Source organism: Vulpes lagopus, chromosome 12, assembly GCF_018345385.1.
Source record: "Vulpes lagopus strain Blue_001 chromosome 12, ASM1834538v1, whole genome shotgun sequence".
Lineage (NCBI taxonomy): Eukaryota > Metazoa > Chordata > Mammalia > Carnivora > Canidae > Vulpes > Vulpes lagopus.
The window spans coordinates 15,783,168-15,806,737 of NC_054835.1; the positions used below are offsets into that span (position 1 = coordinate 15,783,168).

The following is a 23,570-nucleotide window of genomic DNA, read 5'->3' on the forward strand; positions in this document are numbered from 1 at the left end:
CTGAAGAGCTGGACCAGACACATCCCCTGGGGCTGGAGTTGAAGCTGAACCAAGTGGCCATCCCAGTGTGAGACCAGATTCCTGGCTCTGGGAGCAGCCAGAGCCAGTGGGCACGCAGACTGTTGCTCAGAGGCCCCATTGCTCAGCAAGCACACTGGCTCTCCATCGGCGGAATGGCGCTGCAAGTGGAGCTGATACCCACTGGGGAGATCATCCGCGTGGTTCATCCCCACAGGCCCTGCAAGCTTGTAAGCTGGGATGCTCTAGGCTGGGAGAGAGGGTGGCAATATCTTCCAGGGCCCAGCAGCTCCCTCAAGCAAACCCTTCAGGAAAGAGGTGAGCAGTGGGGAGGGGTTCTGATCCTTGGTGGGACAGGAACAGACTGGACAAGAAGGGGTAAATGGAAAGAAGGGGTAAGAGTTTAAGCGTCTCTAGGAGCAGGATTTTTCCAAGCAGGGATCTAGGTTTGAATCCCTTCCCTTGCAGCTCCTTCATCCTCAGTAGGCTGAGCTATGAACTGGGCATAACTGCTGAGGCCAAAAAGACTGATGGTGTATATAAAGCTCCATTCCCGAAGCACTTGTTGAGTTAATGCCTCCCCCTTTTTATGACCCAAAGAACTAGGACTGGCCAGCTCAGAGCAGTAGCTTGAGCAGAGAAGGAAGATGAAGGGAGACAGTCACAAAGCGGGAAGAACGGACCTGGCCTGGCAAAAGGGCGAGTTGGCGGGGTGAGGTCGGGTCTGTTCTGAGGATGCAAAGGAGCCCTAGGATGAGATGCCCCCTTCCATCCAGCACTGCAGCGAGTGGGCCAGGTGCGGAGGAGGGAGGTGTGCGCGCGTGTCTCTGCGTATGCGTGACTGTGACGCGCCGCGTCCCGGGAGCTGGTTGCAGTGTGCGGCACCAAGTCTCCGCGGACTAGGGCGGGGACCGGGGCCAGGGCTGGCCCGGCCGGGGCGGGGCCGGAGGGTTCGCGCGCGCGCGCCCGGGCCTGGGCCCCGCCGGGGATGACGACAGGCAGCGGCCCGGCCCCGGGCGGGCCCTGGGCGGGGAGAGCGTGCCGGGGCCGCGGACTCCGGAGCCGGCCAAGCCGCCCAGCCTGGCCCCCGCCTGCGCGCCCGAAGAGCCGAACTGGTGGGTACGCGAGGCACGGGCAAGGGGCGGGCAGCACCGCGTGGTCCCGGGAGGGCTCTGCTGGCGGGCGGTAAGCGGGAGAGGGCGGGCGGCCGGGCGCCAAGCCAGGCCCGGAGCTGCGGTGCGGGAGGCGAGGGTCGCGGGTCCGGAGATCGCTAGGGCAGAGGGTCGGCCCGGGCTGGCTTGTGCGGGGTCGCAGAACTCGGCCTCGTGGGGACTTTCCCGTCACTGGCGGGAAACGTGAGGGCGAGGAGGTTGGGGTCGCAGGACCCAGGCGCCCCGTGAGCCCTTTTGGGCCGCTCCAACAGGCCGGGCTCTGCTTCTGGGTTTCAGAGGGACCGCCCGCGCCCCGCCCCTTCCCCTTCTCCCTCTCCCCCGCCCCCCCGCGCCCCAGCAGGGCCAGTTCCCCGCGCGCCCGGGAGCCTGTGAGCGCGGCGGCCAGGGTCTCCGAGATGAATGAGAGAATGAATGGTTGGCCCACGGCCCTGTTCCACTCCCGGCACGCTCTGGTCTCTGTGATTCATTCATTCGTACCGGCATCCATGAGGGGTTACTGAGCCCCTACTGTATGCTGAGCTGGGTGTACGCTGCAGGAGCAGTCTCCTGGGAGAGACTGACAAGGAAACCGGCGATTAGAGCGGGATGCGATAAGGAGGAGGCTCTGCGTTGGGGGAGGCAGGAAGGGGTTCTGGAGGAGGTGATACCTGAGCTGAATCTTCAAGAATGACTAAGAGTCAAGTGGGGAGGAGAGTGTGTCGGACCAAGGAAGGTGCAGGTGCAAAGGCAAGAAGCATAAGGAGAGAGCCACGCGTGACAGGGGCAGGAGCAGTTCCTTCTGGTTGTGTGTGGTGCTAAGGGGGGCTTGGGGAGAAAAGGCACTGGAGAGGGTCACCCCTGTGGTTACACAGCAGCATAGGCGCACTGGGGTAAACGGAGGACGGAAGGGGCTGCTGGAGTCTATCTATATGCAGGGACCTGGCAAGAAGCATTAGGTGCAGAGAATGGGCTTGGCACACCGAACATGTCCTATAAACTTTCACTCTATTAACATATTTATTGATCAGATATGCATTTGTAAATATTACAGGCTGTCGTGGAAGAAATGGATTAAAGGGAGAAAGACAGGGAGGGCAGTTTGGAAGTTGCTGCCTGATCCAGGAGAAGAGTGAAGGGGGAGCAAAGGGAAGTTTTTAGCAGGTGGTGACTCTTTGGTGTGAGAAATGGAGAGGGGAACAGGCCTTTTGATGCCAGACAGTGATGACTATCTGGAGGTGACTCCCTCCTTTCTACAGATAGGATATTGAACAAGGAGGAGAGGTCAGGGGACAAAATGCTATTTACTTCTGCTGGACCCCCAGACAGAGGTGTCTGGCATGCCAAAGGCTTGTGGTTCTAGAGGTAGAGTGTACAGCCCTTAACTGAGGCCCTGTGAACAATTAGGTTGAGTCCTTTAGTCCCTTCCTTTCATCTCCGCTGCCCCTCACAACAGTTCCCAAGAGTCTGGAATAGTCCTTGGTGAGGCAGCCAGGGCCCAGACCTATGGTGGATAAATATAAACTGGGCACCTGTTCTGTGCCCAGGACTACACTGGGGGTGAGATTGGCTGTGGTTCTTTCTACTTCCCCAATAGGCCATGAGGCAGCCCCAGTGGAAACCAGCTTCTAGCAGAAATCTGGGGAACACCCTCTCCAGACCTGCATGGTCCTTTGAGGCCCTTTGAACATTTGAGGCTACCCACTGCCTTCCCCGCTCCTCCAGAGGTCAGGCCAGAGGGCACCTGGCTCACACGCTAAAAAGTCTGTTGGGTCTGCCCCATCCCTGCCCTTACAGGAAACAACCCAGGTGGGAGGAGACCCAGAGGCAGTCTTGGGAAACAAGTACTGGGTCACTCCTGAAGCCATGGCTTTTCCCCAGCCTGCAGCCGGCCTCTCAGGGGCGGGGCCATGCTGGGGACCCAAAGGCAGCGGTCCACTCCATAGCCGCTACTCCTAAGGCCTACCTGTCAATAGTCACACAACACCGACAGGGCTAGATACTGGGTCCTGCAGTCACGGGGTTACTGAGGAAGGTCACTGCTGGCAGGGTAGCGAGTTGACCCTTACAGAGGAGCGGAAGCTAAGCGAAGCCCACCAGCTGTAGGCCAGCCTCCCGCTCAGGACAGCCCCGCAGAAGCGATGAATGCTAGAGCTCCCGGTCCCAACCCCACCCCTCCTTTTACTAGTCCTGGGATTTAGCAAGGCATGCACTTGCCCAGACTCAGTTTCCCCGTCTGTGGAATGGGGGTCATAACACGGACGTCATAGCTTGGCCTGAGGGCATAGAAGGGGGTACCAGAAGGCGGCGCTGGGGATGCAGGAAGAGCCTGGCGCTGCAGCCTCTGTCGCGGGGGCTCTCACGCCCGCAGCCCCCGCCCCCGGACGGGCGCTTCCGTCCAGTGAGGCGGGGCGGGCGGCTGCAGGGGCTGGGGCCGCCCCTCCGCCAGCCCCGCCGCAAAGACGCCCCCTCCTTCCGCAGCCGGGCGGCGGCCGCCGGGCCGCCAGCGGGCATCCCGGGAATGCGGCGGCGCGGGTGGGGGCGGGGCGGCCGGCAGGACCCCTCCGCGAGCGGATTCCCCTCATTCCTGCCGCTTGACGAGGCGGCCGGGGAGGCGGGCGCTGCAGCCGCGAGGCTCCGCCCGCCCTCGGCTCCTTCCCTCCCGTCCGCTAGCGGCCGCAGCGCCCGCCGCGTCCCCGCTCGCCCTCCTCGTTCCCCCGAGGCGCTCCCCACCCTGGGAGGGCTGGAGACAGCCCCTCGCCCCGCCCCGCTCCCATTAGGTTTTAAACCTGGGGGCACCGCGGAGGGCTCCCCCTTCCTCCCTGAGCGCCCCCCCGCCGCTCCCACCATCTCCCAGCTGCGCGCCCAGTCAGTCCCCTAGCCCCTGCAGAAGGCCCATCTCCCAGCTGGTGCCCTCCCCCGCCGCGAGGTCCCCCGGGCCGCGGCTCCGGCAGCGAGGCTGTTGTTCTGCAGGTGGTGAGGCCCTCCCCCCCCCCCCCGAGGCCGCAGCCCGCACCTGCCGCCGCAGCCTCACCCCTCTCCCGGGAGCCCGCCTGGGGCGGGGGGAGGGACCGCTGGGGCTTTGGGTCCAACTCTGCATTTCCCCGCTAGGACAAGTCCACGTCCGCCGTTCTGCGCCTCCGGCCCCTGGTCTGCCAGGTGGCACGCCTGCAGGGCTTTCCCCGCCGGATAAGAAGCGCGGCTAGTCTGGCTCCGGGCCGGGCTCGTAGTAGGTCTCCGAGCACGTGTGGGAGGGATGTCAAGGCCAGGAGAGGGAAGTGCCGATTGAGAGGCAGGGATGCCCCAGCGCTCTGAGCTCAGCCTTCTCCACAACGCTCTCAGGCAGACATTAGCCACACTTTCGGGATGAAGAGGTTCGAAGAAGTTGAGTCACTTGCCCCCAAACAGCTAGTGAGAAACAGCCCAGTCTTCGTCACGCATCAGAGGCTTTCAGCCATCACCACCTCCACCAGCCCGAAGGTCTAAGCTAGGGTCCGCCCCTCAAGTGCGGCTGATGGGGCTGTTTTGGGAGAGGGGGTGTCCTGGGGGACCCAGGGGACACGAGAGGAGAAGAGTGGAGGAGCCCCTGCGGCACCGAGGCTCTCTAGTCGAGGTGTCTGCGGTCGGGAGGGCATAGGCCCCAAATGCTGGACGTTGGACGCACAGTTTCCACACGGTACAGTGAGATCTCCGCGGGGGCCGGACACACGCTGCGGTCGGCAGGGCCCCCGTGGCCGTGCTTGTCCCATGGGGGCGCGCTCCGTGCTGACCCTGAAACCTAAAGAGGTTTTCTTGGGGCTTAAAGACATAGCCCCCGCCCCCCGCCCCCGCCTCCCAGCGAGTGTACTGGGGTGGACAGTGTCCCGCGCGGAGACTCCGCCCGCCTGGGCGCGCCAGCCGTATTTGGACATTTCGATCTATTTTTAACTTTCCCGGGACTCGAGGTTGGGATGAGGGGGGAGGGAAATCCTGCTTCCTCCGGGATCCACGGGACTCGACCCTTGTCGCACGCCTGGCCTGGTGCGTAGTGTAGACACGGCCCGGAAGTGAGTTCCGGGTCCGTGTAGACGCGGCGGCCGCGCGGGTTCCGGGCCCCACCCTGGAACCAACGACGTCCCTCCTGGAAAACCTGACTCAGGCGGAGCCCCTGCCCGCCGGGGAGCCCCGCCCCGAGATCCCCGGTAGTTCTTACCCCACCCCCGCCCGCGGAGGGACCCCCGAGGCCGAGCCCGAGTCCGAGCCCGAGCCCGAGCCCGAGGGAGGCGGGGTCGGCTGGGGGAGTCCCGCGCTCCTGCGGCGCGCGGAGGGGGCGGTGCGGGGGGCGGGCCGGCCCCTCCCCCGCTGACGCCGCCGCCGCCGCCGCCGCCGCCGCCGCCGCCGCCGCCGCCGCCGCGAAGCCCGGGACAGAGAGCGCGGGGCCGCGGAGCAGGGCGCGGGGTCGGCCTGGCACGATGCGCTACCGGGCGTCGGTGAGCGGAGGGGGCGGGCGGGGCGGGGGTCCCGGGCGTCGGTCTGCGCCCCACGGCGCCGCCTCGGCCCCGCCAGGAAGCGGGCGCGGCCCAGGAATTTCGGGTGGGAAAGCGTCCCGGAAAGTTGCAGGGGAAAGAGGCAGAGGCAGGGAGGGCCGCGGGGCGCTCGGACCCAGGGCCGGGCGAGGAGCCCTCGGAGAGGGCTGGGAGCTCGGAGACCCTTGCCCGGAGGGCCAGAGGGCGGGAGCTTTGGCCAGATTTGGCAGCAGCTTCAGAACAGGATGGGGGGGTGGTGGAGGGACTAGCCTGGGGGGAGAGGCAGGCCAGACCCAGAGGGGTGCCCCAGACCAGAGATCTGGGTGCTCTGTGGTTGGAGGAGAATTGGTGGCCCCGGTGGGATCATTGCCCCTTCCCACCACTGCCACCTTGTTTTTCTCCGACCTTTGACACTCTTCATGTCAATTTCTTGGAGCTCCCCCACCCTATTTGATGAGTGTCGCCTGCGGTGAGGGCCTCCTTGAGCCTGTGTGCTCTGGAGGCAGCTGGGCTTTCCGTGGTAAAACCCCCACCCCCTTGAGGCTTCTGGGGCTCTCAGGAGGAGAGTGGGAGTCTGGCAGCTGAAGGAGAGGGTGTGGCCCAGCTATGAGGAGTGTCCCACCCCTCCCCCCACTTATGGGATGGGTGTCCGGCCCAGCTGGGATGGGAGGCCCTATGGGGAATCTCCATCCTGTGGTCTGGGGATGGCTTCTTGCTTGGTCCCTAGACTCTCTCCCCTTGAAGATTTTGGCGGTTCCAGTGGCCGATGGCCCCACCCTGCCTGCAGAATTCACTCTGAGCATTTGTCCTCCAAAGCACCTGTCACACGTGGCCCACAGCTAAGGGACCTGAGGTCACCTGGTCTAACTCAACTCCTCCTCCTTGAGGAGGAAGCAGCCCAGAGAGAGAAGGGGATTTGTCCAAGGTCAACAGAGCATTCTTTTGATTATTCCAGGGAGTTTCTTCTCATGACCGTTTCTCTGCACAAAAGCAGTGCCTGCCTGAATTCAGTGGCCTTGCTTCACATGTCCTCTGGGTCTTCAGTGCCCTGGTGTCCTGTGTCCAGGTCCTATGTGTCCCACCTGGTCTTTGTTCTGTGTGACCCATGTCCTCAGCATCCTGTGTGCCAGCTTACTGTGACCCAGGCCCACTGTACCTAGCATGGTGTTCTCTGTGTCCTGTGTCCATGGGCCCTTGGTTGCCCAAGGGCTGAGGTGGAGAAGTGGCTTTATGTTACCCTGCTGGTTCTGACCCTCTGCCCTGGTGTGTTCCCTGCAGGCCCTGGGCAGTGACGGGGTACGGGTCACCATGGAGAGTGCACTGACCGCCCGAGACCGGGTGGGGGTACAGGATTTCGTGCTTCTAGAGAACTTCACCAGTGAGGCAGCCTTCATTGAGAACCTGCGGCGACGGTTCCGGGAGAACCTCATTTATGTGAGGCCCAAATGGGAAGAAAGAGGGGGTTCTAGGGGGCACAGACACAGGGCTGAGGGGGGAAGAGGCATCAGGAATCTCTGGGAGAAACTTCTGATCTTCCTCCCCCAACCCCCAGACCTATATCGGCCCCGTCCTGGTCTCTGTCAATCCCTACCGGGACCTACAGATCTACAGCCGGCAGCACATGGAGCGTTACCGGGGTGTTAGCTTCTATGAGGTGCCACCCCACCTGTGAGTGACCCCCCATCCCAGTCTCCACCTAACTTGACCCCACCTGACCCTCACTCTAAAATATCCCTAACTTCCCACCTGGGGTGAATCATTACTTACATGTGTGAGAGGTCCCCATAGTCCATCACCCTAGAGTGACCCTGATCCCCACTTGAGGTGAATTTCTCAGCCTCATCTGGGTGGGGCCTCCCCAACCCCGCCCCAATACCTACCCCTCCCTCCTTCCTCCCAACTCTACCTGGGCATGGCCCCACAACTTTAGTGACTCCAACCCTCACCTCCAGGGGACATCCCACCTATAAGTGACCCCAGCTTCTCCCTGAATGACCTCCAGGACCCCTACCCATGAGTGATCTCCTCAGACCTCCATCTGAAGCTGAGAGTGATCCCCATCTTCAACAACAAAGGACCTCTCTTACCCACACCCATCAAGGGTCCCCCAATCCCCACCCTAAAGGGGCATACCCAACCTCCACCCCCAAGCAAAGTCCAACCGGATAGGGGACTCCACCTCCCCTTCCTATCTTGCCCCTTGCCCCCTGCCCCCACACCCCTTGAGCTCCTGACAAGCCTCTGCCTCAGATTTGCAGTGGCTGACACTGTGTACCGGGCACTGCGCACGGAGCGCCGGGACCAGGCGGTGATGATCTCTGGGGAGAGCGGGGCAGGCAAAACAGAGGCCACCAAGCGGCTGCTACAGTTCTACGCTGAGACCTGCCCCGCCCCTGAGAGGGGGGGTGCTGTGCGTGACCGGCTGCTGCAGAGCAACCCTGTGCTGGAGGTGAGGGGCAGCCGTACCTGCAGGGAGGAGGGTCGCAGGAGGAGGTTGCAGAGGGCCTTCATTCCGCCCCCCCTCCACTTCTAGGCCTTTGGAAATGCCAAGACCCTCCGGAATGATAACTCCAGCAGGTTTGGGAAGTACATGGATGTACAGTTTGACTTCAAGGTACCTGTGAACGTGTCAAGGCAGGGGGAGTGGGATTCCCTTCAGTAGGTGCCCACTCGCCAGGTCTTTGGTACTAGCCAATATTTATTGAGTGCCTACTATGTGTCAGGTGCTGGTGGTACAGTAGTGAAACAAAACAGATAAAAGTCCTGCCTCTAGAGAAATCATAAACAAAAATCTAACTTAGGTGACAAGTGCTGTGGCAAAAAACAAAATGAGGTAAGAGGTGGGGGCAGATGCTATTTTAAATAAAGCAGATAGGGTAGCCCTCACTGAGAAGGTGGTATTTGGCAAAAGCCTGATAGAGACAGGGGGCAAGCTGTGCAGATACCTGGGGGAGAGAGTTCAGGTGGAAGGAATAGCCAATGCAAATGCCCTGAGGTTGGAAGTGTTTGGTATAAAAAAAGATAGCAAGGAGGCCAGTGAACAAGGCACCAGGGAATAGGGGAGGAGGCCGGATGGTTTAGGCACTTTTGGGTCTCTGTAAGAACTTGTTTTAAAAACTCTGAGTAGGGACCCCTAGGTGGCTCAGCCGTTGAGGCCTGCCTTCAGCCCAGGGTGTGATCCTGGAGACCCGGGATTGAGTCCCACATTGGGCTCCCTGCGAGGAGCCTGCTTCTCCCTCTGCCTATGTCTCTGCCTCTCTCTGTGTGTCTCTCATAAATAAATAAATAAAATCTTAAAAAAAAAAAAAAAAAAAAAAACAGGGCAGCCCCCTGGCACAGCAGTTTAGCGCAGCCTGCGGTGTGATCCTGCAGACCCAAGATCGAGTCCCGCATTGGGCTCCCTGCATGGAGCCTGCTTCTCCCTCTGCCTGTGTCTCTATGAATAAATAAATAAAATCTTAAAAAAAAAAAAAAAAAAAAACTTGAGTAGAGGGGCATCTGGATGGCTCAGCCAGTTAAGTGTGCCCAACTCTGTTTCAGTTCAGGTCATGATCTCAGGGTCATGAAGTCGAGCCCTTCATTGGGCTCAACGGGAAATCTGCTTGAGATCCTCTCTTTCCCTCTCCCTCTCTCTCTTAAAACAAACAAACAAACCAAACCCCACAAAAGCAAAACTTTAAGTAGATGTAACCAAGTTGAATTTAAATAAAAACTTGAAATTAAAAAACAAAACTCTGAGTAGGAAAGGAAACATTGGAGGATTTGGAAATGAAGTGTGTTGTGATGTGGCTTTTCTCTCAGATCCCTCTGTTGCTTTTTTTTTTTTTTTTTTTTTTTTTTTTAAGATTTTATTTACTTATTTATGAGAGAGAGAGGCAGAGACACAGGCAGCGGGAGAAGCAGGCTCCATGCAGGGAGCCCAGCATGAGACTCAATCCCGGGTCTCCAGGATCATGCCCTGGGCCGAAGGCGGCGCTAAACTGCTGAGCCACCCGGGCTGCTCATCTCTGAGTAGAAAGAGAAACATTGGAGGATTTGGAAAAGAAATGTGTTGTGATGTGGCTTTTCTCTCAGATCCCTCTGGTGCTTTGTTGAGAGTAGATGGTAGGAGAAGCAAGTGGAGCAGGTAAACCAGTTAGGAAGCTGGCAGTTACTACGTTGAAGTAACAGATGACCGTGGCTGAGACTAGTGTGATAACAGTGTAGGCTCTGAATGTTTTGAGGGTGAAGGCAACAGGACTGGCTGTGTGAGTAGATATGAGGTTAGAAAAAGAGGCTTTCCAGAGGACAGCAAATTTCTTGGCCTGTATAGCATGAGGGACAGACCAATGGCCAACGTGGGAAGAGGGGAGCTCATCTGAGGAGGGGGATACCAGGAGTTCAGTTCCAGGCCTGTTGGTGTGAGCTGCCTGTCAGACAGCCAAGGGGAACAGCCAGGTAGATAGGGCTGCATACACTCATTTCTTAGATGAGAATGTTGAGGCCAAAAGGGGTGACTTGTCTGAGTCCATGCAGCTAGTGGCAGCACTGGAAATAGAGGCCAGGAATGCAGAGGAAGGAGTGGAAGCTGGGCCACATCCCCAGGCCCCCTGAGCCATCACCATGTCCTGCGCTGCCCACAGGGTGCTCCCGTGGGTGGCCACATCCTCAGTTACCTCCTGGAAAAGTCCCGAGTGGTGCACCAGAACCACGGGGAGAGAAACTTCCACGTCTTCTACCAGCTGCTGGAAGGGGGCGAGGAGGAGATGCTGCGCAGGCTGGGCTTAGAGCGGAACCCCCAGAGTTACCTGTACCTGGTGAAGGTGAGTAGCAAGTGGGCAGGGCAGACACCGCCCAGGGAGCACAGCACCAGGGCTGGTAACCCACCCTGCCCTTCACCCAGGGCCAGTGTGCCAAAGTCTCCTCCATCAATGACAAGAGTGACTGGAAGGTCGTCAGGAAGGCTCTGACAGTCATTGACTTCACTGAAGATGAAATCGAGGTGAGACCTATGCTGGGGTCCCTTCCTGCCCTCCCTCTACACCCTGAAAATCTCAGTCTCCTTTTATAGCCCATGGCCACTTACAGCCCCCTTGTCTCAGACACTCCCCTACCTCTAACCTGTTCCATCTGACCGGTCACTGGTGGCCCTTATGGGCTCTCTGCTCCTCCTGTGACACCCCCGCCACCCTCTCCCTGTTCACCCAGGACCTGCTCAGTATCGTGGCTAGCGTCCTGCACTTGGGCAATATCCACTTTGCTGCTGATGAGGAGAGCAATGCACAGGTCACCACCGAGAACCAGCTCAAGTATCTGACCAGGGTGAGTGGACTGAGCAAAGGGCAGGGGCAGAGCAGGCGGGGTGAGGAGGAGTGCACCCTCTCCATGCCCACCCCTCCTCCCTCGGCAGCTTCTTGGCGTAGAAGGCTCAACGTTGCGGGAAGCCCTGACACACAGGAAAATTATCGCCAAGGGAGAAGAGGTGAGGCCAAGCCTTTGTCTCAGGAGGTAGGGGTTGAAGGGTGCAGGTGTTCCAAGGCCTCTTTCTGGGACTCCCACCTCCGGGAATGAGGCCTCTTGTCCCTATGCCATCTTCCCTCTGACGTGGCCACCGTGGCCTTCCCCAGTGTATCCCCAGTGTATCCTTCCCGGGAGCCGGGAGGATAGCATGGTCGTGGTTTTCTGGTGTTTGGCCCTGAGCCCGTAGAGCAGGGGGATGGAAAGGAGTCTGTGGCATTCTTCTCCTGTCTCACCCTGGCCGGCAGCTCCTGAGCCCACTGAACCTGGAACAGGCTGCGTATGTGCGAGACGCCCTCGCCAAGGCTGTGTATAGTCGTACTTTTACCTGGCTGGTCAGGAAGATCAACAGGTCGCTGGCCTCCAAGGTGAGGGCTTGGCCGGTGCTGCTTCCAAAGCAGCAGGGAGGCCTGGGGCTGGGAACTATCACACACCAGGACCCATGCTCTTGGCCCTAGGATGCCGAGAGCCCCAGCTGGCGGAGCACCACAGTCCTTGGGCTTCTGGACATTTATGGCTTTGAAGTATTTCAGCACAACAGGTCAGCATCCCTTCCCCCTGTTTGTCTCTCCTCCCATCTGCCCTGTCCTGGTCCCCACCTCCCCCTGCCTCGTGTTCCTGACAATGCCCCCAGCCACCTTGGGTCCTGCTCTGTGTCTCTCCCCTGCTCCCGGTTCTGTGTACCCCTCAAACTACTGTGGGCTCTTCTGTTTCCCTCACAGCTTCGAGCAGTTCTGCATCAATTACTGCAATGAGAAGCTGCAGCAGCTCTTCATCGAGCTCACCCTCAAGTCGGAACAGGAGGAATATGAGGCAGAGGGCATCGCGGTGGGTGCAAGCCTGCAGGTGTCCCTGTGGACACCCCTTAGGAAGCCAGGCATGGGGTCTCCTAGAAGAGGTGCTAGGACCCCATGATGATGCCTTCCTTCCCTTTTGTCTCTCAGTGGGAGCCTGTCCAATATTTCAACAATAAGATCATCTGTGACCTGGTGGAGGAGAAGTTCAAGGGTATCATCTCCATTTTGGTGAGCCCTCTGCTCCTCCAAGGCCTCATGTTGGAGGCTGAGTGGGAGGATGTTACTCCCTTCCTGTAGGCATGTCCACAGAGGGCCCGAGTTTGGTGTTGAGCAGGGACAGGGCAGGGCTGTGCGTCCCTAAAGGGAGGTGTTAGCCTGGTCTGGAAGTTGTCTGTGGGAGGCTCCCTATGATCTGCCCCATCCCCTGGGCCTCCTGAGCCCTCCAGCTCCTTCCCTGATACACCCCTCACCTTCTGTCACACACCCCAGGATGAGGAATGTCTGCGCCCTGGGGAGGCCACGGATCTGACCTTCCTGGAGAAGTTGGAGGACACAATCAAGCACCATCCGCACTTCCTGACGTAAGTGGGGTTGCAGCACAGCGTAGGGCCAAAGCCCATGAAGCATGAGATCCCCCTATAATCGTAAAACACCAGCCACAGGGAGATGACCAGGGGAGGTGTCAGTTGAGGATGGGCGCACAAAGCTGCAGCTTGCGGTGCATCCACAGAGTAAGAAGCTAAGAGGAGTGTGGCTCCCTTTTTATTCTTGCCTGAGAATGAAACTTGCTAAGATCTTTTAGTTTCCTTATGTGGAAGTTGGTTTTTCTTTAAGAAATCCCCTAAAGTGAGAAGGAGAAGAAAACAAACAAGCACCTCCGCCACAGCTCTGGCCTGCTTCTTTTGTTCCCATCACCTCCTCTAACCCGAAGCAACCCTATAAGGAGGTCTTCATGGTGCTTTCTCCACTTTCCTGAGGCTCCAAGAGGTGAAGTCATTGCCCAAGGTTATCGGATACTTAGTAGGCTGCAGAGCTAGGACTTAGGCCTGGAGCTGTTAAATGCCAAAGCCCTGAGCATTTTTGGCTTCATGGTATCTTAAAAACCTTCTCCGATTGCAAAAATAATATTGCTCATTAGAGAAAAGTTGGAATGTGTGCAAAAGCCACTTGTTATCCTGTCACCCAGAGGTCATCACTGTTAACAATTTGAGGCATTTCCTTCCTGCCTTTTTCTATATGTTGGGTTATTTTTTTTTATATATAGTTGAGAACTTGTTGTGTATAAGGTTCAGAATAATGTTATATCCTGAGCATTTTCCTGTATCATCAAACACAAAAATTTCCTCAAAACACTTCCTCCAGTGCCTCTAACTCACAGATTCTCCACTGCTCTCACCCAGCCTCTGGGGGCCCCGGCCAGCCTCCATATTTTTCTGCTGGGTAACAAGGCTGCCACAAATACCTTTGTGCCTTAAAACTCTACCTATATTTCTGGTTAGTTGCTTGGAATAGTGCTAAAAGTAGAAAATGGGTTAAAGTATAGAAACATGCTTAAGCCTTCAGTAATCTTTGGGGGCAGATTCCATTCTTAAAATGTAGTGGGCAGGGGCACCTGGGTGGCTCAGCCAATTAAGTGGCTGCCTTTGGCTCTGGTCATGATCCCAGGGTCCTGGGATTGAGCCCCACATCGGGCTCCCTGCTCAGCGGGGAGTCTGCTTCTTCCTCTCCCTCTGCCTGCTACTCTCCCCTCTTGTGCTCCCTGTGTCAAGTGAATAAATAAAATCTTTTTTTAAATGTGGGCAGTGTTTGGCCCTCTGAGCAGAGTCAGGCACAGCCACAAGCAACGAAAAATAGCCTCTGCCCAGCGAGCTGGGGCAGTGCAGAGGCCTAGGGCCCAGTCCTGGTGCTCTGTGACCCTGGATAAGGCCAGATGCCTCCCCAAGCCTCCGTGACTGTGGGGAGGCTAATAGCTCTGTCCTGTCTACCGCCCGGTACAAAGGGTTGTATCCTGGCCTGGGTCATGCTTACTCCTTCCTGGATGCCTGGTTCTTCTCTTGAGCCTCTTCAGCAGGCAGGGGTACTGCTCACGCCAGGAGTCTGGAGCTTCCTCTCCTTCCCCAGGCACAAGCTGGCTGACCAGCGGACCAGGAAATCTCTGGGCCGTGGGGAGTTCCGCCTTCTGCACTATGCTGGAGAGGTGACCTACAGTGTGACTGGTGAGGATTCTGGAGCTGGGTCCCTACAGTGGCCAGGGGAGGGGCTCTCCCTCACTTCTCGTCTGTTCCCCCTTTCAGGGTTTCTGGATAAAAACAATGACCTTCTCTTCCGGAACCTGAAGGAGGTGAGGAAGACTGGGGAGAGGGATCGGGGTCTGGATACCGACTGGCCTCTGCTCCAGCAATCTGTCCTGTGTTTCCCTGTGCCCTGACCCTGATCTCTGCTCTGCCCTCACAGACCATGTGCAGCTCAGAAAATCCCATTATGAGCCAGTGCTTCGACCGGAGTGAGCTCAGTGACAAGAAGCGGCCAGAGACGGTGTGGAGGCTGTGGGACCTGAGGGGGCATGTGTGTGCCCGTGTGTGTGTGTGTGTGTCTGTGTATGTGTATGTGTGTGTGAATGCCTGTGTGAGCCAGGAGTTGGTGGCATGCACGTGAGCTGTGTGTTCACTGTCCGTGGCTAGGAGGCTGTCCGTGGGTGCGACTGTGCTTGCTTCTCTGGATGTTCCTGGCTCTAAGTGTAGACCCACACACATACACCTGAGTCCTTGTGGGAACTTGTCTGTGCGTGGGCACTTGTGTGCATCCACCTACTCGGCAGACATTTGAATCAGACGTTACTAGACGTTTAGGACACTGAAATGAATAGGTGCTTTCACAGCAATGTACACAGGGCACTTTGGCAACAGAATTGAGAACAGCAAATTGCCTGGGGGTGGGGGTGGGGGTCAGGGAAGGCTTCCTGAGGAAGCATCTGAAATATCTTGGAACCGAGGGGGTACTTGTCATAGGGACCTATGTGAGGGTACTGGAGGCAGCAAGGGGCCCAGCACAGACAGAGTCCCAAGAAAGACTGGGAGGTCGACAGGAGGGTAACATCACCGAGGAGAGTGGCTGGGAAGGGCTGGGAAGGGCAGGTGCGACCAGTGGTGCCAGATGCTGGTAGAGCTCCAGGGAGCTCCAGGCAGAGGTGTGGCTGTAGGGCATGGCAAGAGGAGGGTCCAGGTCCCAGGAGGAGCAGTGCTCTGTCGGCCAAGTGCCACGGGCCGAGACATGCGAGCAGGAAAGGAGTAGAAACCGTGTTGCCGGCATCTGACTCCCCCGGCCCCTGCTCTCTGTTGGGTGTGCGTACCCCACACCCTCCATGGCTACACTCACCCTCCCAAGCTGGGAGCACGCAGGCATCCCTGTTCCAGCCTCTCCAGCGGCTGCAAGTTCATGCGTCCACTGCTCTCTGGTGGCTCTCAGGCAGCCCAGACTCCACTAGCCTAAAATGGGCCCTTGATTGCACAGTGCCCCAGGCCTGCGCCTTTTGTGTCCCGAACTCAAGACAAGGATCACCCTCCACTCAGTCCCACAGGCCAGAAACCTGGGCAATATCTGTCACTCTTTAGTCTCCCCCATTTCCCTCATCCAGACAACTGGATCTTGACAGTTTCTACTGCCTGAGTACTTCCCAACTCTTTCTTCTCAGCCCTTTCCCATAATCATGGCTTCATTTCAATGCTTTGAGCCAGCCAGCATCCTCCCTGGTCTCCTGGCTTCCCAGCTGCTCTTACTGCCCACTCTCCACATATCTGCTTAGAGATATTCCAAAATGCAGATCTGTGCCTGCTATTTCCTCACTCCAGATTCCTCATTGGCTCCCTGTTTCCCTCAAGTCAGTTAATTTCCCTAATGTGACTCTCCAGACCTGTCAAGATACTGCCTCTGCCTGCCTCTCTTTTTTTTTTTTTTTTTTTTTTTTTAGTTTTTTTTTTTTTTTTTTTTTTAATTTTTATTTATTTATGATAGTCACACAGAGAGCGAGAGAGAGGCAGAGACACAGGCAGAGGGAGAAGCAGGCTCCATGCACCGGGAGCCCGACGTGGGATTCGATCCTGGGTCTCCAGGATCGCGCCCTGGGCCAAAGGCAGGCGCCAAACCGCTGCGCCACCCAGGGATCCCTCTGCCTGCCTCTCTAATCCTATCTTGTTGACTCCCCATCTTGGTCTTTGTACTGCTTATAGCTCCCTTGGGTACCTCAGGCTTTTGCATAGGCTGTCCCTCTGCCCAAATACCTCTCTCTCTTCTCTTCTTTCTGGCTATTCTATTTCCTATTTATCCTTTAAATCTCAGCCCAAGGGTCATTTCCAGATGGCTTCTCCTGATGCCCCTTACCCCACAGACTAGATTGGTTGCACTTCTCAATGCTTTTGGAACCCCCAGGCATATACTTCTGTCATTAGTGGGATTGCAGATTTGTTGAGGAGCCTGCTGCTTTCACAGTCCTGAGACCCCTGAAGGTCCTGCTGAGCAGTGTGCAGAGATAATGGTTGGATGAACAGAAGTGGGACGTGTTGTTAAGAAATGTGGCCCTGAAATTCTGGAAAGAGAAAAAGTGGGCATCAGAGGGAAATTTATTTTTTAAAGATTTTTTTTAAAATTTGAGTAATCTAAAAAAAAAAAAAAAATTAAGTAATCTCTACAACCAACGTGGAGTTTGAGCTCACAACCCCAAGCTCAAGAGTCACAGGCTCCACAACTGAGCCAGCCAGGTGCCCCCTGAGCAGTGTTTTTAGATATGAGTGAGGTTCCTAGGTTGATTTCTCTAGCCCAACTTGACCACTTCCTCTACTGTGAACGAGGGGAGCCAGGAGGAAGAAGGGTCCCAAGCAGGGCACAGGACGGCCATGGGAATTGACACTGCTCTGCTACAGGAAGGGGCCTCCACAGGGCTCAGCACCTCTGCCTCAGGGAGGGGCAGCCATGGGAATCTGCAGCCTTGGCCAACCTTCCCCCTTCACTTTGACTGGCCAGGTTGCCACCCAGTTCAAGATGAGTCTCCTGCAGCTAGTAGAGATCCTGAAGTCCAAGGAGCCTGCATACGTCCGCTGCATCAAGCCCAATGATGCCAAACAGCCCGGTAGGCCCCTCCCACCCTGTAGGCCTGTGGGGGGTTACCCATTGGTGAGAGTCTGCTGACCACCCTGTTACCCCTACACCAGGCCGCTTTGACGAAGTGCTGATCCGGCACCAGGTGAAGTACCTGGGGTTGATGGAGAACCTGCGCGTGCGCAGAGCCGGCTTTGCCTATCGCCGCAAATATGAAGCTTTCCTGCAGAGGTGGGGACACGGCCTGGCTCAGTGTCAGGGAAAGGGGGTAGGAGACTAGGGACTTTCTAGATCCTGAGAGGGGCAGGGGTTCTCAGCCCCATTTAAGAGGCTGACACTGAGCTGCTTTGAGATGTATGCCAGGGACCCCTTCATCCTATAGGCCTAATATCAAGCCAGGTGGACAGAATGTCAGCTCCCTTCCCCCACATCACGGTTCCCAGCCCTGCCCTCATAGAGCACCTGGGTAGGGGTCCGTAGGCAGGCATCTATATGGTTGTCATCAGAGGAGATGGTAAAACCTATGAAGAGGACAGTTTCCAATCAGCTCAGAAAGGATAGAGCAACTTTGTGGTTAGTCTGAATTAGGGGCTGAGGAGTCAGGGTGAATTCCATCTCTGTGGCATTAGGCAGATGAGGGTATATCAGTTTCGCCATTTTTTTTTTTTTAAGATTTTATTTATTTATTCATGAGAGACAGAGAGAGAGAGAGGCAGAGACACAGGCAGAGGGAGAAGCAGGCTCCATGCAGGGAGCCTGACGTAGGACTTGATCTGGGGTCTCCAGGATCACACCCTGGGCTGAAGGCCGGGGCTAAACCGCTGAGCCACCAGGGCTGCCCAGTTTCTCCATTTTTATTTTATTTTTTATTATTATTATGTTTAGGGTTTTTTTGTGTTTTGTTTTTGTTTTTGTTTTTTTAGTTTCTCCATTTTTAAATGGATGTAGTGACAGAGTGACCTCCCAGGCTTTTCATAAGCTGCAAGTTAGAGTACCCAGCAGGTGCCCAGGAAAGCTGGTTTGGGCACCCAGAGGAAGGGACTGGTTGGAGCGGGAGCTGGGTGCATCTCTGTTCTTCCTGTTCCCAGATACAAGTCATTGTGCCCAGAGACATGGCCCACATGGAAAGGACGGCCCCAGGATGGGGTGGCTGTGCTGGTCAGACACCTGGGCTATAAGCCAGAAGAGTACAAGATGGGCAGGTGAGTGGGGCCCACTTGTACCCAGTGATGGCCCCAGGATGGGGTGGCTGTGCTGGTCAGACACCTGGGCTATAAGCCAGAAGAGTACAAGATGGGCAGGTGAGTGGGGCCCATCTGTACCAGTGTTTAGGGGATACGGGTGGCGAGCCAGGGGCTGATCACCACTGCCCTCTCAGGACGAAGATCTTCATCCGCTTCCCCAAGACCCTGTTTGCCACAGAGGATGCCCTGGAGGTCCGGCGGCAGAGCCTGGGTGAGAAGCCCCACCTTTCTGTCCCTGTGGGGTCTGTTCTGGGGAGCAGGAGAGAAATCACTGCATTGGACCCTTTTCTCCAGAAGTCTGTGTCACCCACATCCAGTTCCCCTCCTCCTTACCAGCTCCAGCCTTGACCCTGGTGCAAACTCAGAGCATGCTTGCACATTTCTTTTGCTCCCTCCCTCCTCCATGTGTTCTCCCTTGGCTTATCTATCTTCTCACTCCGGTAGCTCCTTCAGCTATTCCCTCCTTCATGCCACTCAGTGAGCTCCGGCAGTACCAGGCCCCCAGCTGGATCCCTTGGGCTCTGGCCAATCAACTTTCTTTCCCACACTACAGCCACGAAGATCCAGGCTGCCTGGAGGGGCTTTCACTGGCGACAGAAATTCCTGCGGGTGAAGCGATCAGGTTTGGGGGCCCAGGGGTCTTCAGAAGGGACAGGGTCTGGGGCTAGAGCAGGCTACCATGGTGAGGAGATCATGGTCAGCCATTTGTGGTCTCCACAGCCATCTGCATCCAGTCGTGGTGGCGGGGGACGCTGGGCCGCAGGAAGGCAGCCAAGAGAAAGTGGGCCGCGCAGACCATCCGGAGGTGAGCCCCTGGGGGGTACCACGAGGGGGTGGTGCAGAGCAGCGTGGGGGTGGGGGGCGTTGCCAGGTGTCCCACTCCCACCCCTGTTGGGCCCCACCCCCAGGCTCATACGAGGATTCATCCTACGCCATGCACCCCGCTGCCCTGAGAATGCCTTCTTCCTGGACCATGTGCGCACCTCTTTCTTGCTCAACCTACGGCGGCATCTGCCCCGAAACATCTTGGACACTTCCTGGCCCACACCACCTCCTGCCTTGCATGAGGTCTGTGGCCTTCCCTGCTGACTTAGGGATCATGAGAGGACTTGGCAGAGGGGCCCAATAATCTTGTGGCTAGAAAAGGATCTAGAAGACTCCCTGAGGGAGGTGAACTGGAGCTGGGCCACGGGCAGTGAGTTCTCTCGAGAGAAGAGACTCAGGAACGGAAGGGTTGTCCAGGTTGTGGGGCTGTCGCTTCAGCAGAGGCCCAGGCGTGGGCACCCACCGATTGTCTTCAGAGGGAAGGGAGCCAGGCTGCCCAGGTGCCCTGACCTCATTTGTGTCCTCAGGCCTCAGAGCTTCTACGGGAGTTGTGCATGAAGAACATGGTGTGGAAGTACTGCCGGAGTATCAGTCCTGAATGGAAGCAGCAGGTATGGAGAGCGAGGAGCCAGGCGCAGACTAGCCAGCAGGTTGGGGGAAATAGCAGGCATCACTTGAGTCCTGGCTGGGAAGGAACACTTTACCCCTGGGTGAACAGCAGAACCTCAAGTTGGGTCCTGAGCCCTATTTGACCTCATGTATGAAACCAGTGCTGGAATAGATTTTTGGGTGGCAAATAGGATTTGTCCTCTGGGCCAACTCTACTGGACTGGTAGAGGCTCCCCAGAGCCCTGTAGTGTCAGTCTGATCAATAGGTACTCTGTCATGGCTCCAGAGACAGACATCGGTGTCCTATGTGCCTTGTATGTGCCAATTCAGTATTGGATGATGCTAAGGGACCCATCAGCTCAGGTGACCTGTGGTAGTTTGGAATATCAGTAATCGGCCAGCTTCAAGATGCCAAGCTAGAGCTGAAGGGCCCCAGGGCCTGCAATGATGGGGAGTTAGCCTCAAAGTCAAGCCTGTCCCCTGTTGTAACCCTTCTGGGAAGCCCTCTACCTTGTCAGTGGGGAAGGGAGAAGGCAGAGGGGTCAGCAGGAGTGTGGGCGCAGGGCTTGGCCTCCATGCTGGGGCAGAGAGAAGGTGAGAGGCCATCTCAGTGCCTGAGGCCTGCCTATGATGGTTCCCCCCCTTCTAATACCACTCCCGTCCCTCTGCTCCCCATCTCCTCAGCTGCAACAAAAAGCCGTGGCCAGTGAGATCTTCAAGGGCAAGAAGGACAATTACCCCCAGAGTGTCCCCAGGCTCTTCATCAGCACCCGGCTTGGTGAGCCCCTGACTTCCAGTGCTCGGGCCCTCTAGCACCACCCCCTCCCTTCCTCTGACCTCCCACTCCCCCATACTGTTGTAGGTGCAGACGAGATCAGCCCCAAAGTGCTGCAGGCCCTGGGCTCAGAGCCCATCCAGGTGAGAGGATGGTTCTGCAAACTGAGAGCTGGGGGGTGGGAGGCTCGGGGCCAGGGGCAGAGAGTGACTGGTAGCCCTGGAGCCCCCAGCCCCTCCTCTGACCCTCACCCCACCTCCTGTCTACAGTACGCGGTGCCAGTGGTGAAATACGACCGCAAGGGCTACAAAGCCCGCTCCCGGCAGCTGCTGCTGACGCCCAACGCCGTGGTCATCGTAGAGGATGCCAAAGTCAAGCAAAGGATCGACTACACCAACCTGACTGGTGAGCCAGGGCCCAGGGTTGCATGGGGAGGACCCGGCTCTGACCTGTGACCACTGACTTCTGCCCTTTCCCTCAGGAATCTCTGTCAGCAGCCTGAGTGACAGCCTCTTCGTGCTGCATGTGCAGCGGGAGGACAACAAGCAGAAGGTAGCTCTCAGGGGCCTGGGAGTCAGGGCAGAGGTGGGTTCAGTTGTTCTGGCCAGGGTCTGACGCCTATCCCTCCCGCCCCCAGGGGGATGTGGTGCTGCAGAGCGACCATGTGATTGAGACACTGACCAAGACCGCCCTCAGCGCTGACCGTGTGAACAACATCAACATCAACCAGGGCAGGTGAGGTACTTGGGGGTGGGAGTGGAGGGCATGTGTGCACATGCAGGCAGCCCTCACACACCCTCTTCCTTCCTCCCAGCATCACGTTTGCAGGGGGCCCTGGCAGGGATGGCATTATCGACTTCACGCCTGGCTCAGAACTCCTCATCACCAAGGCCAAGAACGGGCACCTGGCTGTGGTGAGTGGTGCCGCAGGTGACAACCTGCTCCTGACCAACAGCCCTAGGGCTAGGGTGAGCTTCCGGTGGCCACACTTCCCCTGACAGCTTGGCAGAGCCTGGACACCTCATCCACGAATCTCCAGCCAGCGGGCGTCAGACCACCTTTTTCATACCATTGCGTATTGAGGGCCAGAGAGCAGAGCCATTTGAGCCCCACAGGGCTGACAGTCATAAAGATGGTAGCATGGGGAGGTGGGACAGGCCTACGTGTGTTCAGCAGGTGTGGAGGCAAGACCCACTCTGGCAGGGCAGGGCAGGGAGTCTGTGGGACTGAGGCCACCAGACTGCCCCCTCCCTAACCACCATTGCATGTATCCCATCCAGAGCACCTCTGTCTGCTTCCTATTCACCACTTGAGCTTCTCTCTCTGCCCTCACAGGTGGCCCCACGACTGAACTCACGGTGATGAAGGCGCCCACTGGACCCCTTCCCAACTCCCAATGCTTTGCTTCTCCCCCTTCCCTTCCCACTTACCAAAGACTCGAGCTTCTAGACAGGGACCCAGGGATACCTTGAAGCCCACCGACAAATTCCTGCCTTTTGCTCACCCCTCTCGTGAGGGAGCAGCGGGGGCCAGGGAGCTGCCCCAGATGTGGGCCAGGCCGGGCCACAGCAATAGGAAAGCCGGGGCCAAAGGCAGCTATGCCAGCCCCACTGCCGATGCCAAATATTTGAGAGAAGGGAACTTTTGCTGAGGTTTTCTCTGAGATTTTTTGATGCTTTATAAGAAACTATTTTTTAAAAAAAGCCATCTTCCCGCCCCAAGACACACTGGATGTGTTTTCCTCGACTCGGGCAGGGCAGGGAATGTAGCTGAGAGGTTGGGCAGTCTGGGTTCTGGTGCCCTCTTTCCCGCCCAGGCCACCTCCTCCTCTTCATTCTCTTGGCACCTTTCTGCCTGTCCACCTGTCTGTCTGCCCGTCCCCTTCACAGCCCACTCCGACATCCCCCTAGGGGCTGAGACCACCTTTGCCTACCTCCTTCCTCCTGCCTTAAAAATACTCTTTCAAAGTCATCATCCCAGCCCAAGGGCATCCTAGAGTAGGGGAAGGAGTTTCAGACCCCAAAATTTGGAAGACACAGAGATCATCCTGTCCAGCTTCCTGGTGTGACAGAACAGGAGACAGAGGCCCAAGAGGAGGAAGGACTTCATTTAGCAGGTTGGGGCAAAACCAGGACTACAGCCCTGTCTTCAGCATACCTCACTGCCTCTCCCAGGGACAGACTCATGTCTTAAGGGTGCATATGGCTCCCTAACCAGTAATCACCTCTGGGGGCCAACAGGTGGGAGAAGCATTCCTGTCTGAGTCTATGCCTTAGGATGACAAACACCTTGTCTATACTTTGGCCCTAATTCAAAGATACAGGGCCTTTCCTGGCCCCTGGCCCCCTCCCTGTTCTGGGAGCCCAGGTAGGAGGCTGGCCTTGGGAAGAGCTGCAGAGGCATCACCTCTTTCTGCTGCTTCCCCCCACCACCCCAGAGGGTCTGAGGGCTGTGCAACTTGCCCAACTGCCTCTGCCCTCCTGGGGGTCTCAGCCCACTGCTGACACTTCTGCAATCCAGAGAAACACTAAATAAAGCAATATGTGTTTGCCAACGTTGGTCTGCTCATGAATGTTAGGAAAGGGAAAAGGACCCCTAAAAGGCAACCAGTGGTCTCGAATGAGAACTAGAATTGTATTAGAATTTTTGCCTTGTCCACAGAAGAGAGAAGGCAGGGCTCCCTGAGAGAAAACAGTGTAACCAGGAGCTGCAACATGGACTTGCTCACTTTCTTTTTTAAGATTTTTTTTATTTATTTGAGAAAGAGAGCATGAGTGGGGGAGAGGAAGCAGAGAGAGAGGGAGGAGCAGACTGCACTGAGCAGGGAGCCCAATGCCGGGCTCAATCTCACAACCCTGAGATTGTGACCTGAGCTGAAACCAAGAGTCAGACGCTTAACTGCCCAAGCCCCCCAGGTGGCCCCGGACTTGCTCTTTCACTGACTACAGAAGGGCTGCTCAGCCTGGCCCAGTGCTGTGGCCCTGGGGAAGACACAGCACACACAGTTGCTGCCCAGTGGCCCTCAATCTGTCAGACAGAAGCAGCCCAGTGTGGGAAGTGTG

At 57.2% G+C, this 23,570-nt stretch overlaps 1 protein-coding gene across 8 annotated transcripts; it reads left to right on the forward strand.

The window, feature by feature from the left end:
* On the forward strand, window positions 1-23,062 carry MYO1C (myosin IC). Of its 8 annotated transcripts, XM_041725480.1 has the most exons (33): window positions 2-248; window positions 619-814; window positions 6,950-7,105; window positions 7,224-7,339; window positions 7,922-8,120; window positions 8,205-8,285; window positions 10,294-10,473; window positions 10,554-10,652; window positions 10,859-10,972; window positions 11,061-11,132; window positions 11,416-11,535; window positions 11,626-11,708; window positions 11,890-11,995; window positions 12,112-12,192; window positions 12,454-12,545; window positions 14,086-14,180; window positions 14,259-14,305; window positions 14,419-14,499; window positions 16,981-17,086; window positions 17,169-17,286; window positions 18,144-18,257; window positions 18,434-18,510; window positions 18,853-18,921; window positions 19,020-19,104; window positions 19,208-19,367; window positions 19,652-19,735; window positions 20,418-20,511; window positions 20,596-20,651; window positions 20,778-20,913; window positions 20,990-21,060; window positions 21,146-21,243; window positions 21,323-21,422; window positions 21,844-23,062. In XM_041725480.1, exons 3-33 carry the CDS (start codon window positions 6,980-6,982, stop codon window positions 21,868-21,870), a joined length of 3,087 nt encoding a protein of 1,028 aa, XP_041581414.1. In that variant the 5' UTR covers window positions 2-248; window positions 619-814; window positions 6,950-6,979; the 3' UTR covers window positions 21,871-23,062. The 8 variants fall into 8 exon arrangements, with proteins under 8 accessions (XP_041581410.1, XP_041581414.1, XP_041581417.1 ...); XM_041725476.1 differs by lacking the exon at window positions 619-814 and having other exon boundaries at window positions 1-248; XM_041725483.1 differs by lacking the exons at window positions 2-248; window positions 619-814 and adding an exon at window positions 313-336.
* The last annotated feature ends 508 nt before the right edge of the window (window positions 23,063-23,570 follow it).